Genomic DNA, 16,956 nt, shown 5'->3' with positions numbered 1-16,956 from the left:
GTGAAAGGAAACAAACTTTACTAGGAAGAGAAAACCAGAAGGTTAAGAACAGCTGTGCTTTTCCAGAGGCGAGCTGATCCAATCATGTACTTTTAATCACTCCCACACTGGGCGCCCAGCTTCCACTGGAAACACTGTGGACTGGGTACCAACTCCTGACAGCACCCCGGGCTCTTCCAGGCCAGTCTGAGTGCTGCCTCAGTGGTTTGTGCTCACATGGGAAAATCTGCCAATTTTAGAAGTTGGATTATATTGAGAGGGCTCTAGTCTAAGAAATTAAATATTCTGTTTTTCTTCTATTGGTGAGAATGTGTGAAGGGAAGCAAAAGAAATGAAACAGAACGAACAATATCACTGCAAAATATTATTACAGAGAAGCACTTTATAAAATTGCATGCAATTGTATGCTAATTTAAAATGTTTAAAGATAATCTGTTCTTGAAACCAGTACCCCTCCCGGGATGCCTGCCTCCTGATGTTTCTGGGGGTTTCCTGGCCCTGCTGTGAGGGTGGTGATACCACAGGTAGCCTCGGTTCTGTAGGGCATATATGCACCCTGGGCTTCAGGGGACACTCTTGACACCCAAACTCCAGTATGTCAGTGGAACCCAAAGCAGCTGATGGTCAGCCTATGGTAACATAAACTAGATTTTCAAAACATTTAACTGAATCAAAAATGTACAGTAAATGTGATGTAATTTTCCTGCTCTTACAGGCCAGCTTCAACTTGAAAAAGTGTATGCAGCATTTCATTCCTCCAGATGATGTTATACAAGCTCGCATCCCTTTTATTAACAACAAGGCAATATTTCATTGCTATAGCGTAAGCAGCCCATCATTGAGAGAGCATCGTAATTAACATAAGAAGTCACCAAAGATGATGTCACCCATGCTACAATGGAATTAATTATGTATTTCCAACTTGACCTTGCAACACCAGGTTATTCAGTGGTACTAAAAAGATCCTTTACCGTTTATAGGAAATGCTGACATCAATACTAAATACACTGAAGTCAACAGGCACATGAAAAGATGCTCAACATCACTAATTATGAGAGAAATGCAAATCAAAACTACGAGATACCACCTCACACGGGTTAGAGTGGCCATCATTAAAATGTCTACAAATGCTGGAGAGGGTGTAGAGAAACGGGAACCCTCCTACACTGTTGGTGGGAATGTAAATTGGTGCAGCCACTATGGAGAATAGTGTGGAGGTTCCTCAGAAAACTGAAAATAGAGCTACCACATGATCCAGCAATCCCACTTCTGGGCATGTATCCAGACAAAACTATAATTCAAAAAGATACATGCACCCCTATGTTCATAGCAGGACTGTTCACAATAGCCAAGACATGGAAACAACCTAAGTGTCCATTGACAGATGACTGGATAAAGAAGAGATGGTACCTATATAGAATGGACTACTACTCAGCCATAAAAAGTATGAAATAATGCCACATGCAGCAACATGATACAGCTAGAGATTATCACACTAAGTGAAGTAAGTCATAAAGAGAAAGACAAATACCACATGATATCACTTATATCATGTGATATAAGTGATCTACAAAACAGAAACAGACTCATGGAAATAGAGAACTGACTTGTGGTTGCCAAGGGGGAATGCATTGGGTGAGGGATGGAGTGGGAGGCTGGGGTTAGCAGATGTAAGCTTTTATATATAGAATGGATAAGCAACAAGGTCCTACTGTAATGCATAGAGAACTATATTCAATATCCTATGATAAACCATAATGGAAAAGAATATTTAAAAAAAGAATGTATATATGTGTATAACTGAATCACTTTGCTGTACAGCAGAAATTAACACAGCATTGTAAATCAACTATACTTCAAAAAAAAAAAAAAAGAACAGAAAAAAACCCTCAAGATACTTACTTTTCAGAACACTACACCCCAGGTGGAAGAATACTACACTGAGTATTAGCATTGCTAACTCCTGACTTTTAGAGTCAAAGGTTAAAAAAATTATCTGTTAAGAACTCTCTGGACCACTCTCTTAAGGGTTTTGCTAGTCCTATGCATCGCCACAGGAATAATTTTGACCTGAAAATTCAACGGCCAGATTTTTACTTGGTTAACTATTTTTTATTTTGGTGGTACGCGGGCCTCTCACTGTTGTGGCCTCTCCCGTTGCAGAGCACAGGCTCCGGACGCGCAGGCTCAGCGGCCACGGCTCACGGGCCCAGCTGCTCTGCGGCATGTGGGATCTTCCCGGACCAGGGCACGAACCCGTGTCCCCTGCATCGGCAGGTGGACCCTCAACCACTGCACCACCAGGGAAGCCCTGGTTAATTATTTAATAGTATATCTACTTACATAATCCATTTTTTATTTATAATTTATAAATGGGTTACTTCTCAAAAGAATTTAAAGCAGCTCTTGATTAAAAACAGAATTGGCAGAGGTTTAAAAATAAAATTTGAAGACCAGTTATTAAACTACTTGCTTGTCTTGCTTACAAAGGTAAAAATCATTAATTGACAATTCTAATGGTTATAATTTGATAAATGTCATACTGCTCAGTAAGGAAGTTTCATCTTTGAAATGCACATCTAAGTGCAACAAAATTGACCAGTTTTGCTCAGGAGCCAAAGAGTTCCCTAGAAAAATGTGCTTCCTGGAGATAGGAAAACAGAGTGACTAGTTTTATTTTATTTTATTTTTTTAATTGAAGTATATTATAGTTTTGTCTGGATATATGCTCAGGAGTGGGATTGCTGGATCATATGGCAGCTCTATTTTTAGTTTTCTGTGGAACCTCCATACTGTTCTCCACAGTGGCTGCACCAACTTACATTCCCACCAACAGTTTAGGAGGGTTCCTTCAGAGTGACTAGTTTTAAAATAACCACCTTCTATAAAGACGACATTAAAAAACAAAAATAGCCACACACACATGTGCGTAGTTGCATGGGGACACACCTATGTAAGGAAGGAGGATACAGATAAATTCTCAAACATACCAGATCTTTCACTACTTCTCAGGAAGGAAGATATTCATGCAGTTGGTATTTGCAATCATGAGTCCATTTTCTCTACTTTGTTTGTCTTTCTCACTTATTTTTACTGAGCATTTATGTAACTCACTTTATGCTGATCAATGAGAGTCCGAAGAGCATCCTCATCGTCTGGGAGAATGCCATGGAAACGAAGGGTCTGCTCCGCTTCCGCCAGCCACTCCAGGAGGGCGTGGACCACCGAGTGAAACTCCTCTGCCTAATGGTTCACATGCACCCCAAAAAAGATTCCCAAACATGCTTGTTAGTAGAGTCAAGTCTTCCTCTCAATGGAAAAAAAAAGTCTTAAATTTAAACTGATTCATTATACCCATTATTCCCATTAAAAAGATAAAGATACATGGTGCTGCATTTTACAAATGTAAGAAAACATCTAATCCGTCAAAAAGGCCTATGTGAAGAATAATTCACCATTTTAACAATCTGATGTGAGATGAATGGCAGCCCATTATACATTCTAGCTGAAAAAAAGACTCAAACAGCACTTTTACGGGAAGATTAGAAAGCCTCCCTCTGTTGAGTCACTTAAATTCTTTGGGGAGGAGTTGGGCGGGGAGCGGACCCACGCAATGATGCTCTAAGGACTTCCTCCCCATGACTACCGTGGCTGAGACACAGGAGCCCTGTGGTCCTTCAGAACAGCGGTTCCTGTTGGGGGTGCAGGATCTTTGTCAGCACACCCAGCAGCTGTAACCCCAGGGCTTTACCTGGCGCAGAGCTGCTTCTAGGCGGGTCTGCTTGGATATGGAGAGTGCACACACCGTCTCCCAGCGTGTGCTCAGCTCCTGCATCTGGACCCTGACCCAGGAGGAGTCATCCTGGCTGCCCTCTATGAGCTCCCGGGCCGAGCGCTTCAGGGCCTGCACGCTGCTGGTCCTCTTCCCCAGCTCCTTCTGGAAGACCTAAGACCAAATTTTAAAAAATTAATTTTAAATTACAAAGCCCAAACAGTAAGACATACTATATGAAATATGTATGTGCACATAACATCATGTATGGCTCTCCAAGACCTACAGTTTAATGACCCACATTTTCCGCAGAATCTGCAGAAAATAAGACAAGACACACCGCTCCTGTGAGGGCACCGTCAAGTCTAGGCTTGTATCAATTTGCTCCTCAATTTTGTAATGTTTTCCTGAGTGAATGTTATTTTTTAAATGACATGTTGGACTTAAAGAATGGTGGTCACCCTTCTTTATTTCAATCCCATGCAAAAATGCATCACAACTTCTTTTCTGTGATACTTTGTGAGGGTGTCCCAATCCCTCTGGAATCATTACTGTGTGCGCCCAGTGTGTGCTGGCCACCACACTGCTCTCCATCAGCAAACACACCTAAGAGACTGACCGGTAACTAAGCAGCCCTTGGAGACAACAGCAGGGCTGGCACATCCTCTTTTTTTCCCTCTAACAATCCTTTGTTGTAGCTTTCACAGGATCCTGGGCACTAACCCATAACGTCAAATTTTAGAGGCTTGACTCCTTAATCTGTCACCTTGGAGGAAAAGCTTTTTATTTTCCTCTCCCACCCAATTTTGATGAACTCTGATGTGCCAAGGGTTAAAGTGGCTTCTTTTGGTCCCGGACTAAATCCATTTCTGACCCAAGAGTCTGTCTGCAACCAGATCTTTCAAATAACCAACTTCATATATAAACTAAAATCAGCTTATTCTTCTAAGAAATCATCACAAATGAATATTACCAAGCACATTCTATCCTTCTGACTCTATCCATGAGTTTCTATTCTGATACTCAGACCATTCATAAAAGTGAGACTGTCGAAAATAATCCAGAAACAGTGTGATGAGTTCTTTGCTGATTTCACTCTGATAGTGTTAAATGAGGTGTGCCGCAGAGATAAACACACACACACACACACACACACATGAACAAACACACATGCACAAACACACAGATACAAGGTACAGCGTCTAACTCTCCCTTTTGTGACAGGACTAGTCCCACGGTTCTGAGCAGGCTTTCCAATGTACTTTGTATACTTAAACTTCTTATTGGGGCTTCCAATTGTATTACTAATGCTGAATGATTAATTCATTCTTGTTGACCTTTAGTATATAAAAAACCAGCCAAGTGCCTAGGGGAGTAAATATTTAGACAGTGAGCTTCTAAAAATGGCATTTATGTACAAAGTAACATTACATTATTCATCAGTCATTGAAGGAGTGCCAGGGGATGCAAAAGTTTGTATTAATCATGCACAAAACATTTGTTTCAATATAGGCAAAGCAACATAGTTTAAAGTTTTTAAAATGTTTGTAGGCCAGATCAATGTTCTTCATCTATTCTCTCATTTTCTGTTAATGTTCAAACATAACAAACTCTCTTCTATGGGTATAATGAGATAATGGAACGAGAAAAGGGGAAATAAATATGCAAAAGGACCAATTATTTTAAAAAGAACAGGTAAGATCAAAATAGCATAAGCAGGGAGGTATAAAGAGAACATTTTAAAATGAAATACGTTTTCTGAACTGAAAAATTATAGAGAGGAATATGACATGAATTCAAGTGTAGTGCTGTAAGAAAATTGTATATATAAAGCCAACCATCCTACATTAGTACCGGGCCTCATGCTGTTTTCAAGGTTCTTTAAGTTGTAACAGTATTTGATCACAATTTAGGACCTTACACTCAGTATATCTCTGGGACGTCTCAAATACCACCTTTGATTTGTACAACAGATTGACATACATATCAGGAGACGGCAAGGAAACCAATTTTCTTGAAGTAATAACTGAATCCCTAATGGCATACGCTGTTGTCTCTTAAACTGCTACAGGTCAAGGGGCAAGGTTAAAACTGCTTTTGAGAAAAAGAGAAGCAGCTGATCATGACCCCCACAGATCATGTCACACATCTAGCACTTCAGCAATGACCTAGTTCCAGGTCACCGAACGAACGATTTTAAATTATATCACATAATTACCTAAATGAATAACAAAAGATACTAAAACATTCTTGAAAAACGTTTTAAAGTGCCAGACAATGAAATCACTTTTCAAGTTCTAGCAAGGTTTCGGATAGGGAAATTTAAAACCAAAGTATTTCACTGATACTGAAGTAATTTTCCTGCATCACTTTTAAAGCTGGCTTCCTTGTTCTCCTCAAATGTCACATATTTCAGTATTAAAGACTATTATGTAGCATGACAGATACTCTGTAGATTTTTACAAAGCTAAATTAAGTGGTTACAGTTCCCTCTACATTCAGAATAATCAAGCAAGATAAAATAAAATGTCCCAGATAACAATACCTTGTGATTATCGATCAGATTCATCACTAGATCGATGTCTCCGTGGACAGGCTGGTCCTCAGCCAGCTGGGGCTCAACCCTGTACAGCCAGTCAATGAGGGCCTGCAGGGCGTCTGTGAATTGCCCAGAAAATAAGAGGGCTTCTTCTAATTTGTTTTGTCTAGGGGAAAAAATGGGAAAAATCAATCTGAGCAACAAAAAAGCTGCCCTCTATATCCAAACATCTAAAAAACATCCACGAAGGCTAAGCAGACCTCAAGAGGAAAAGCAGTATATTCGGACTCACTGCTGTTTCTCTGCTTTCCTTAGAAAATAACAAACTTCTCTCCAATTTTCTTTTCATTGCTTAAATCCATGGCACCTGTTCCAGGAAAATTCCCTCATCACCACCTCACGGGCCCTTTAGTTTCGTCATAAAAATATGCCTTTTCAATTAAATTGTGTTTTAAAGTATCATGCAGTAAGTTTGACCTTTGGGGTGTACAGTTCTATGGATTTTAAAACATGTATATGTTCATGTAACATCACCATAGTCAAGACCCAGAACAGTCTATCAACCCCAGATCTCCCTCAGGCTGGCTCTTCCTGGTCACAGTCTGCCTCCACGGCGGACACCTGCCACTCATGGATCTGTTCATCACTGTGACTTTCTATCTTTTCAAGAATGCCATATGAATTGTCGTGAAATCATTTATAGGACACTGTAAAAAGTATGTAACCTTCTGAGAGAAGATTTTATTGATTCTGAAAAACTAACACTAGGGCTTCCCTGGTGGTGCAGTGGTTGAAAGTCCACCTGCCAATGCAGGGGACATGGGTTTGTGTCCCGGTCCAGGAAGATCCCACATGCCGTGGAACGGCTGGGCCCGTGAGCCATGGCCGCTGAACCTGCGCGTCCGGAGCCTGTGCTCCGCAACGGGAGAGGCCACAACAGTGAGAGGCCCGTGTACCGCAAAACAACAACAACAACAACAAAAAAGACTAACACTAAAAACTTATTATGAAGTTCCCTAGAATGGAATATGATATTCTATTCAATTTGGATACTGACAAAAGTAATGAGACTAAGGATCAATGAAAAATTTGGAAACATGTATAAGATATGTGAACTCTTCAACTACTGTTTTAACTTTCTTAGCTACTTTAACATTTTTTTAACATTTTGGGTCTTCATGGTTGAAGTGTAGTGAGGAGGAGGGAGACTGGGAAGGGGTGGGTGGGGTCAAGCTGATAGGACCCTGCTCGCCACAGTGACGGGGCCTGTATCCTAATCCACATCCAAGAGTTAGTCCCTAAAGGGTATGAAGCGGGGTTGGGGGGGAAGGGGGGGTGACAAGATCCCACTTATACTTTAAGAAGACAGGCCTACTGGTGATGTGGAAACGGGACTGAGGAGGACCATGGCAGACCTGGGGACCAGTCCGAAGGCAGGCACTGTAGTCGCATGTGAGATGCGGGGAGGCTTGGAGAAGGATGTCATTTTTGAATGAACCGGGCACTTAAACGTAAATAATACTGAACAGCAAAGCCTCTGGGGGAGGCACTGTGTGTACGGGGCATCGAGGATGAGCAGACATTCTCCAGGCAAAGGAGGTGTGTATTCAAGGTTCCAAACCCTGCCTGCAGAGCGCCAGGACCGTGACAGCTGCCAGGGGTCCAGCAAGGTGAGTGAGCGGCTGTCAGGCGCATCTCACCTCTCCACCGACTTCCCACAGATCGTGTCCCACTTGTCTCTGAGCTCACTCAGCATGTCATCCAGCTTCAGGTTGTCGTCAGCCAGGGAGGTCTTCTCCTTCAGAGAACGCCCAGTCCTGTTGGTGGTGTCGTAGACAGAATGCTTGGCTCCGAGGGATTTCTGAAACTCCTGTACATCCAACAAGAGAGCAGCATGCATTTCTACTTGGGATTGATACACAAATAGGTAAGAGACAGTGAAAAAGGCATTCCTCTTAAATAAATGGAGACATCAGCCATCATCAAGTCACATGGTGTAGTGCGTACTCAACAGGGAACACACCAGGGTAGAGAAGAACCTTTAAACTTTCAAATGGAAGGATTAACTTTTGGCAGAAGCTAAGCACCTACTATTATCAAGCACCTATTATTATTAAGAGCACCTAGTAGTTATCAAAAAAAAAACCAATTTCAAAGCAAAACAAATCCTGAATCTCTTGTAGACATAAACTACAAACAGTATAAATAGTTATGGTAAAGTGGAATTGCTAATAAACTATTGAGAGACCCACGAGCCCAGAGAGGAAAATGTAGCTAATACTCTATGAGTAAGTATGGGTCCAGTCTGGACACAGAATGACCCAGTAATGTATAAACTTACTACAGTTGTTTTTTATTGTCAAAAAGATTTTCTGTCACACATTTTGGATTCTCACTGTAATGTTACATGTATTTTATCTGTGAGCCAGGATAAGGGGGAAAGAACCATAGCTTTGGTTCTGTGTTTGGACCCACTCATTCTAGGCATACCTGGGGAGGCCACGTCCCTCCTCACATCCACAACGCCCTACCCAAGTCTCGGAAGGTCTATAGATGACTTTCCACTACCAAACAGCTACATGGCTAATATGACACCTGTATTTTTCAGCTTTTACAGTGTTAGTGAACCCTTCATGTCTGTGTGTGTATATACGCATGTGGGGGAGGGATGAATTGTAATCTTTCTATATAACTCAATTATAAGCTTTCATAGAGCAGGGGTATTATCTCTGTAGGACCCTTAGCATCATCTTGCATTTTGTGGGTGTTTGTAAACATTTAATAGAAAGAGTAAGACAACTGCTATTGAATACATAATCTCAGTGATGAGAAGAAAAAAGGTCAACTTCATGGGCAGCTTAAAAGCTCATAAAATATCAAGGAAACACAAACATGGAGATTCTCAATCCTGGTAGCACATCAGAATCACCCCAGGCAGTAAAACGCTATGCAAATGTAATTTCCCAAAATAACCTCGAGGTTACAATTACCTAATAAATTGTATTGCCTTAAAAATGTTACACACTTGAAGTGTTTCACTAATACCACACTATATATATCTTTTATAATAGGAGGCAACTACATTTGGGAATTTTTTGGCAATAAATCCCATCACAATATGTCACTATTTCTGTAGTCTGTTTTCTGTAATTATTATGTTTTTCACGTTTTTCGAAACAGAACGCTAGCTTTAGAATCATGGTATCGACACAGATTTTCTTATACAAAACAAATGTTACAGCTGAATACAGGATAGAGTCAAACTTTTTAAAGACAAAAAGTATCCAAACGATGAACAGAAAAGACTTCTTTTAAGATAGGCTTAACGTACCCTGTTATCTCAGAGAAATGGTGACTGGTGACAGGTCTCACTAGGAAAAAGAAATCTAATAGGGTTCTTCACACATTCTTATTTCCAGGATTCTCTACTTTAAATATGCCGTATGCTTTCATCAGACTATGTAACACAACGTCTATGCTCGAGTTCACATAAGGCATTCTATTCTGAGAAGGAGGGGACGGGAAAGGGTGCTGGTCACCATCTCTGGGCTGCCAGTGCTAGATGGGGCAGCTCCCAGGCAGAGGGGCCATCAGGACAAGCCACTCGTAAGCCCTCATCCAGCCAAAGAAAGGACCTCAGCATGTTCCCCCATCATCCTAGGATCCTGACCCCTGCAGCTGGTCAGGCCCACTGACGGAAGGAACCAGCCTGGATGAACACGAGGGCTAGAATGTTCTGATGATGATAAAACTTATATCATTCAATCTTTTCCAGCATTTTAAAAGCTATCATGTTTCAAGCAATGATTTATATGTAGATGCCTAAGATTGTAAAATGGTTTGCAGGGACGGTCTCCTTTTACCCACATCCTCACCCTGAGGGCCGATGATCACTTTACAAACAGAATAACAGAAAGACCCAAATTCAAGAGAGTTGGGGAGGATGAGGGGAGGGATGTTCTTTGAATGGCATGTGGTAGGAATATAAAAGGCAGAAAATATAAAACACAGTGTCTCCATATCTTCTTGTCTACACAAGGAAGCCAGTGACTATGTGTCTTTGAGGGGAGGGGTGGAATTTCACACACATACACAGTAATACCAATTTAGGAAGTGGCAACCAATTTTCCCCACTGCACTGTATGTAGGAATATATATGGCAAAATCTACGTTCCTTTTAGTACATAATTATGTTCTGCATGGCATTTGGTCTATGAAAGAAATTACAAGACAAGGCAGTTGTGATAAACCGAAGTGCCAATGTTCGGCCTCTAGAAGTCCTTTATGTGTTTTAGACTGCGGAAGACTTTCAGTTTTAATTCAGTGAGTTTTCTTTTAACAATTAACCCTGGAATCATAATGGAATGAGCACTTGACCAATGTAAAGGGCAATTGGTTTTAAATTTAATACAGGTCCACGTTGGACAGCCTTTTTCTCCAGTGGTGAATAAATACACAATCAGGTAGGAATTTAAAAGTGACCCTGAGATATACAACGATACAATGTGCTTTTCTTAACTGCAGACCCACCTTATGCTGTGCCAGTTGTGCTTTGATTTTGTCTGGGTCGTTGGCAATTTCCAGTTCAGAATCCAAAGACTTCTCTGACTCTTCCAGCCACTCCATAAGCTTACTCCAAGCTTCATGGAACTGTAAAAGAAATTCACATCTTTGTCCAGAAAACTTTCAGGCATACTCACTAGATTTGAAATCTAGTACATTTCTAAACAGAAATTGATATTAATGAAAATGTTAACAATTATACATTCAAAATTCTCCCTGAAGAAGAACAAGAAAGAATATTTTCATCAGCAGATTACAAAATGTCTTGTTGACGCTCAGCTTTTGTGGTCATGCCCCGTGGTCACTTTGTTATAACTCATTCAAACATGTCAGCTTTAACAAAAATAGAAGTGAGCCTAGAAGCAGTTAGGGAGCATCAGGCAGAACGTCCCACCCTTTCTTTTGTTTAATAAATAATGTAAGCGTAGACTGGCATGCTTTGTATTATCCCATAGGTCTCTTACATTGCTTTTCATTTTTTTTCATTTGGTTTTCTGTCTGCTGTTCTGATTGGAATCTAAAATACAACACAAATGAACTTATCTACAAAACAGAAACAGACTCACAGACATAGAGAACAGACTTGTGGTTGCCAAGGGGGAGGGAGCGTGGGGGAGGGATGGAGTGGGAGTTTGGGATTAACAGATGCGAACTAGTATATATAGGATGCATAAATAACAGGGTCTTACTATATAGCACAGGGACCTATATTCAATATCCTGGGATAAACCATAGTGGAAAAAAACATGAAAAAGAATAGATAGATGTATAACTGAATCGCTTTGCTGTACAGCAGAAATTAAACACAACATTGTAAATCAACTATACGTCAATAAAACTAAAAAAATAATAATGTAAGCTTCCACTGTTGTCTCTTGACAGATCTGGATTTACTTCTAAGGTGGTGTTTAATTCTTATGCTAAGAAAGAGGTACAAAAAGGGAGAAGGGAAAGGATAAAGTTTGTAAATTCACTTTAACAAAAAGAGGGCATTACGTTCCTATTTAATGCAAAGACAGTTCAACATCTTTCTTGCTGCTATACAAATCCTCACATCAATGCCTGAGCCTCACATACTGGTTTTATACTTAAGAGCACCCACAATACTCGAGTTCTAACAAAACAATTATCTTTCGCGTCTAAAGCCTTGAACTATTCCGGTGCTATATATACTTGATTTCAGCTGTGGTCTCTTTTCTGCTTATCATAAAGAAATAGTAGGTACTATTTTTGGATACCAAACTAGAAAATTAGTTATAAATTATTTCTTCCAAGGAATTAAAGGGAACAGATACATGACAAAAACCTAAGTAATCAAAATAAAAACTGTTTTATATCAAAGAACATTAATAGTGAAATAACAAAAAGACATTTGATACTAAGCACAGTGAGAGCACAGAATCACAAAGCTGCAAGGGTCCACTGGAGACTGTCTTGTTAGAGACCTGCTCTCCCTACACGTCCCTCCCACAAATCTAATCAACTTAGACATGAAAACAGGGAGGCCAGAATAGGCACATAAATTGCCCAAGTCAGAGAACTACAGCCAAGATCTGAGCCAAAACCTGAGGTATTAGAACAAATAAATAAATAAACAGCTAGTGATGCCAGCTTGTCTTTTTTTTTGGCATGCAGGATCTTAGTTCCCTGACCAGGGATCGAACCCGTGCCCCCTGCAGTGGAAGCACAGAGTCCTGACCCCTGGACGGCCAGGGAAGTCCCTGTCAGCTTGTCTTTCTACAGACAGTACAGCTTATAACAACTGGATGGTAAGTACAATGGTACAAATGCACAGGTTCTGAGGCTGGTCCTGCTCTCAAAACTATTTAGAAGCCGTACAAATAGAAGAAATGCCATCCTTTTGCACCGAGAACAGTGGAGAATCCTTATCAATTCAATTCAACAGACTGAGAAAATAAAATTGACTCGATAGAGAAAGGAGGAAGAGGGTGGCCGACTGGCTACTGGTATCCATGAGACTTGAGTAAATCAGATGTTCATAACTCAAAATGCCTCCACTACAGACGACAGGGCTGCACACACGGCAAGAAAAACATCAGGCTTGGCATGAGGACTGTCTTAAAAAAACATCCGAGACCGATTCTATTCTAGAGACTCGTTTATTACATGGGACATACCATACCTCCCCCTCAAAAAGAGACATGTGGCCTGTAATCCAATCACAGGGCAATGTGTCATTTCGCCAGCCTTTAAACATTTTATGCTGGACAGCTTTAAATGCTGAAACACTGGACTCCCAGGTCATCCTCTGCATCACCCAGCCGAGCCTAGCTCCCCAAATGACTGCGCCCAACACCAATGCTGGACAAATGCAATGGAATGGGGCAGAAAGAGTCATTATAAAATTCACCCTCAGTATTATTACACGAAGTTCCTAGTAAAAATCAAAGATATATATGCCAAGCAAGGTGGGTGCATCTTCCTCTTCCCTGGAGTACAGAGATGCATAACTGCACTTCTCTGTGTTTACTCTAGAACAGAATATGAGTAACAGATGAAGGAAGGAAGGAAGGAAAGTTCCATGTGAGATTCTCTAGATTAAAAAAAGCAGCCCCCCAAGATTCAAACAGTTAATTTAAAGGTGGGATGAAGCTGTATCCAAATATTAGAGAAGAAAGGAAGCCCTGCCAACAAGTGTACGGATTTGGAGAGGTGAAGAGAAACAACCAGTTCAGGCCCAGAGTATGCCTTCAGAAAGCTGTCTGGGGGCTACACATGAGAAAGTCTGGTTTTGGAACTAAACACAAGTAGCAATATAAAAAAGCAGAATGCCTCACTCTAAGTATGAGAGTGGAGGTTGAAAGGCCAAGGAAAACCAAACAACCCAACAACAAAACTGTGGAGCCCTTTTTTGGGCCCCAATGATAACGGTCCATCTGTGATATCAAGATATGATCAGTCTTTCCAAGGCTGGTCCCCAGGGCCTGGAGTTGCTGCCAGGTCAGAAAGTGACGTCATCGTCCAAACTGAGGCCATGGCCTTTTTAGGAAATAAACACCTTGGCTTCACGCCATGATCGTTACACAAAGCACAGCCTGCCATAAAAGCACTTTAATAACATAACGTGTATTTAATAACATAACATAGACCTGATTCATTGCCAAGTTCAGAGGATCTTTATAAAGGTTTACCTGCTTGGCCCTCTTCCTTGCATCGTCCAAAGATCTTCCTCTTTCTACTAAGCGCTGGACCACTTTCTCCCAGCGGCTCTGTACACTGATAAGCAGATTCTTAATGAGAACGACATCTTGTTTCTGACTGAAATACTTCAGGTGGGTTCCAGTTTTGTCCAGCTCTATGATCTGCTCCCGGTGAGAATTTACTTCATTGGCAAAGACCTTTCCCAAAAAAAGGGAGGTGGGTACAATCAGAAACAAAGGAAAAATGGATCTATCTTGAAAATACTTCCAGGATCATAAGCTGGTTTCAAAGGACAAAAGAAAAGTGTTCAAACTACCAAATTTATGCTTTTGCCATTAAAACAGCCTGATGTCTAAAAAGGTCTGAGAAGGGAGTGCTGTCCATCCGGGATGCAGCTTACCTTGTGTTCATCAATTTGAAATAAGACGGTGTCCAAGATAAGGCTTGGCCTGGAAGCCATGTTTAGGGTCTGCTCCGCCTGGGTGAGCCAGTTGATGAAGTCCTGGAGGGAACTGTGGAATTCCATTGCCAAGGTGAGGGCCTCTTCCAGTTTAACCTGAAAAGACAGATTATTTAGTATTTCATGGTATTCAAGGTTTCCCGCCTCCCCACCTTCCCCGCCCCAGCAAGTTTAACCACTCTCTGGCAGATTTCCTCCCCATCCATACTTTATTTATGCATAGTCTATATCCCCCAAACAGTTTTTGAATACTGGCTAACCAAGCCCCTTCAAGTTTAGTGAGAAGCATCTCACTGCAGCTAAAACAATTTTAATATACACTAAAACTGTGGTTTGGGGACAATTAACCAGAGAATTACTAAATAGAATCTAGAAAAAGAAAATTTGACATGCATACAATTCATTTTGGAGGTCAAAATACTATGAAATATATATACATTATGCTCTGTCAGCAAGGGCATATAATCTAGTATTCCTAGCCTATCATTTTTATAGCATTAAATAGCAAGATTTTTAATTCTCCCTCATGGATTTTTGTTATGTAAGTGCTTATTATATGTACAATCATCTCACTTTCTTGGTCTCCCTCCCTCCTCACTCCCACCAGACATACAGCCTGCCTTTTGCTTAATAAGTGTGATTAGAATTACTTAACCACCCAGAATTCCACTGGTTCACAGATTTAAACTATACCTAGTTAACACTTGACCTATGATATACCTTTATCTATGTCTGAACAGATTTCTTCAACTGTGTTCTCCTGCGTTAAGACAGAATACTATTTTCAGCTGAGCCCATGAAATGTCCAAACGTATACAAAGAAAATTTAAACATGAATCATTAGATGTTCCACTGACAATTCTACTCGGAGATAAGGTAAGACCCATGAAATGAAACAATGAAAACATTCATTCTATGATATTCATCAAGGCACATACTTTCCTTTCATTGAGCTTGGTTTCCACTGATTCCCATTTTTCTTTCAAGTTATTTATGTCTTGGTCAATATTTGTCTCTGCAGATTTGGGGCATCTTGCAAGCATCTGCTGGCCTTTCTGCATCAGACTCTTATATGTTTCTTCTTTAACATCAAAGGCAGCACAGATTTCCTAAATGGAGATATCCCCCCCGCCCCGCAAGTCATATCATTTTTAAGAGAACAAAATCTCAGAGCTCTTTTTCCATGTCATCAATCCCAAGCCCCTTATTATATACTCAACACCGTCCAGCACACAGAATAACCCTGACACATTCAAACTTTCCACTATACTGAAAGAACAACTAAACCTATAGCCACACTCTGCCTACCAAGAAGTCTTAGAAATGGTGCTATTGTTATCAATCCACCCCACACGTGAAGCAGTAATGTTAAATGTTATCAAGAAAGGTTTCAATGTACAGTAACCAATCAGCTCTGTGACCTTGGGCGAGTAACGTAACTTCCCTGAGCCTCGATTTCCTTCTCTGTAAAATGGGTTCTCTAAGTCTCTCCTCGGAACACAATACAACAACTGTAATATTGGTTTTTTGGTATAATTTAATTCTATGCTCAGAAGACACACAGTGGATAGAAGGTGAAGACCCAGTACGGTAAGACATTTAAGTTGATGACACAGACTTTGGAATCACAGTAGCCAAACTTGTGGTCCTATGAATATTCTTCTCAGTTATAACATTTTTAAAGCTTTCAACTAGAATGCAGTGTGTATCTTCTATAGAGAGTATAAAAATACTGCTTAAACAAATTTAGAATTTAAGATAAATGAAACACCAGTTACACTCACGTCAAAAGTAAGGCCAGTTCTATTCCATTGATTCAATTACAATGTGAGTCAAATCATAGCTCCCACTGAAAAATTACATACTATCTAATACTTCCAACTTTTTAATTTTTAAAATTGAGATATAATACATAAAAATCAGCATTTTAAAGTCTAGAATTCAGTGTTTTTAGTATTTTCATAAGACTGTGCAACCATCACTACTAATTCTAGAATATTTTTATTGCCTCAAAACTTTGTAATTTCTTAAACCTTAAAAAAATCCCTCTCTCGACATATTTACAATATCACCCACTGAAAGCTTTTAATCAAAGCAAAGCTTCTAAATACAGCTAAATCTCAGGAAACAGTAATACTCCAAGTTTTCTAGTTTCCTTCATGTCTAACAGAACCAAATCAAAAGAACATGACTAAAACAGTATTACAAGTATCAGTAACTCTTTAGAATTTCTTAAATCATGGAATTCTATAATCTGGCAAATGATATCAGCAAACATCCTACCCAAACCAAATATGCTGATAAGTAATATTTTTCTAAAATAAAATATTCTAAAGATAAGCTCTTTGCTTTCCAACTTTTTACTTATACTCTTCTAAATTACCATTTAAAAATATTTGTTTATTAGAGAACCATCTCATGCATGTTTGTTCAAGAATTCATTAAACTTATACTTAATGG

The 16,956-nt window shown here is 40.1% G+C and overlaps 1 protein-coding gene across 6 annotated transcripts in view; it reads right to left on the bottom strand.

Annotated features, from left to right (window-relative positions):
* The window catches only part of DST (dystonin), a 496,183-nt gene that overhangs the window by 20,496 nt on the left and 458,731 nt on the right, over window positions 1-16,956 (bottom strand). For all 6 annotated transcript variants that reach the window (XM_060308075.1, XM_060308076.1, XM_030841045.2 and 3 more), the window contains 8 exons: window positions 15,435-15,605; window positions 14,437-14,592; window positions 14,027-14,233; window positions 10,842-10,961; window positions 8,012-8,181; window positions 6,318-6,477; window positions 3,752-3,946; window positions 3,115-3,243 (listed from right to left, as the gene is read on the bottom strand). In XM_060308075.1, coding sequence (XP_060164058.1) covers window positions 3,115-3,243; window positions 3,752-3,946; window positions 6,318-6,477; window positions 8,012-8,181; window positions 10,842-10,961; window positions 14,027-14,233; window positions 14,437-14,592; window positions 15,435-15,605 — 1,308 coding nt within the window. The remainder of the gene's footprint in view (window positions 1-3,114; window positions 3,244-3,751; window positions 3,947-6,317; window positions 6,478-8,011; window positions 8,182-10,841; window positions 10,962-14,026; window positions 14,234-14,436; window positions 14,593-15,434; window positions 15,606-16,956) is intronic.

This window comes from Globicephala melas, chromosome 11, assembly GCF_963455315.2.
Source record: "Globicephala melas chromosome 11, mGloMel1.2, whole genome shotgun sequence".
Lineage (NCBI taxonomy): Eukaryota > Metazoa > Chordata > Mammalia > Artiodactyla > Delphinidae > Globicephala > Globicephala melas.
The sequence above is the reverse complement of the archived record's forward strand: the minus strand, read 5'-3'. Positions and strand labels throughout refer to the sequence as shown.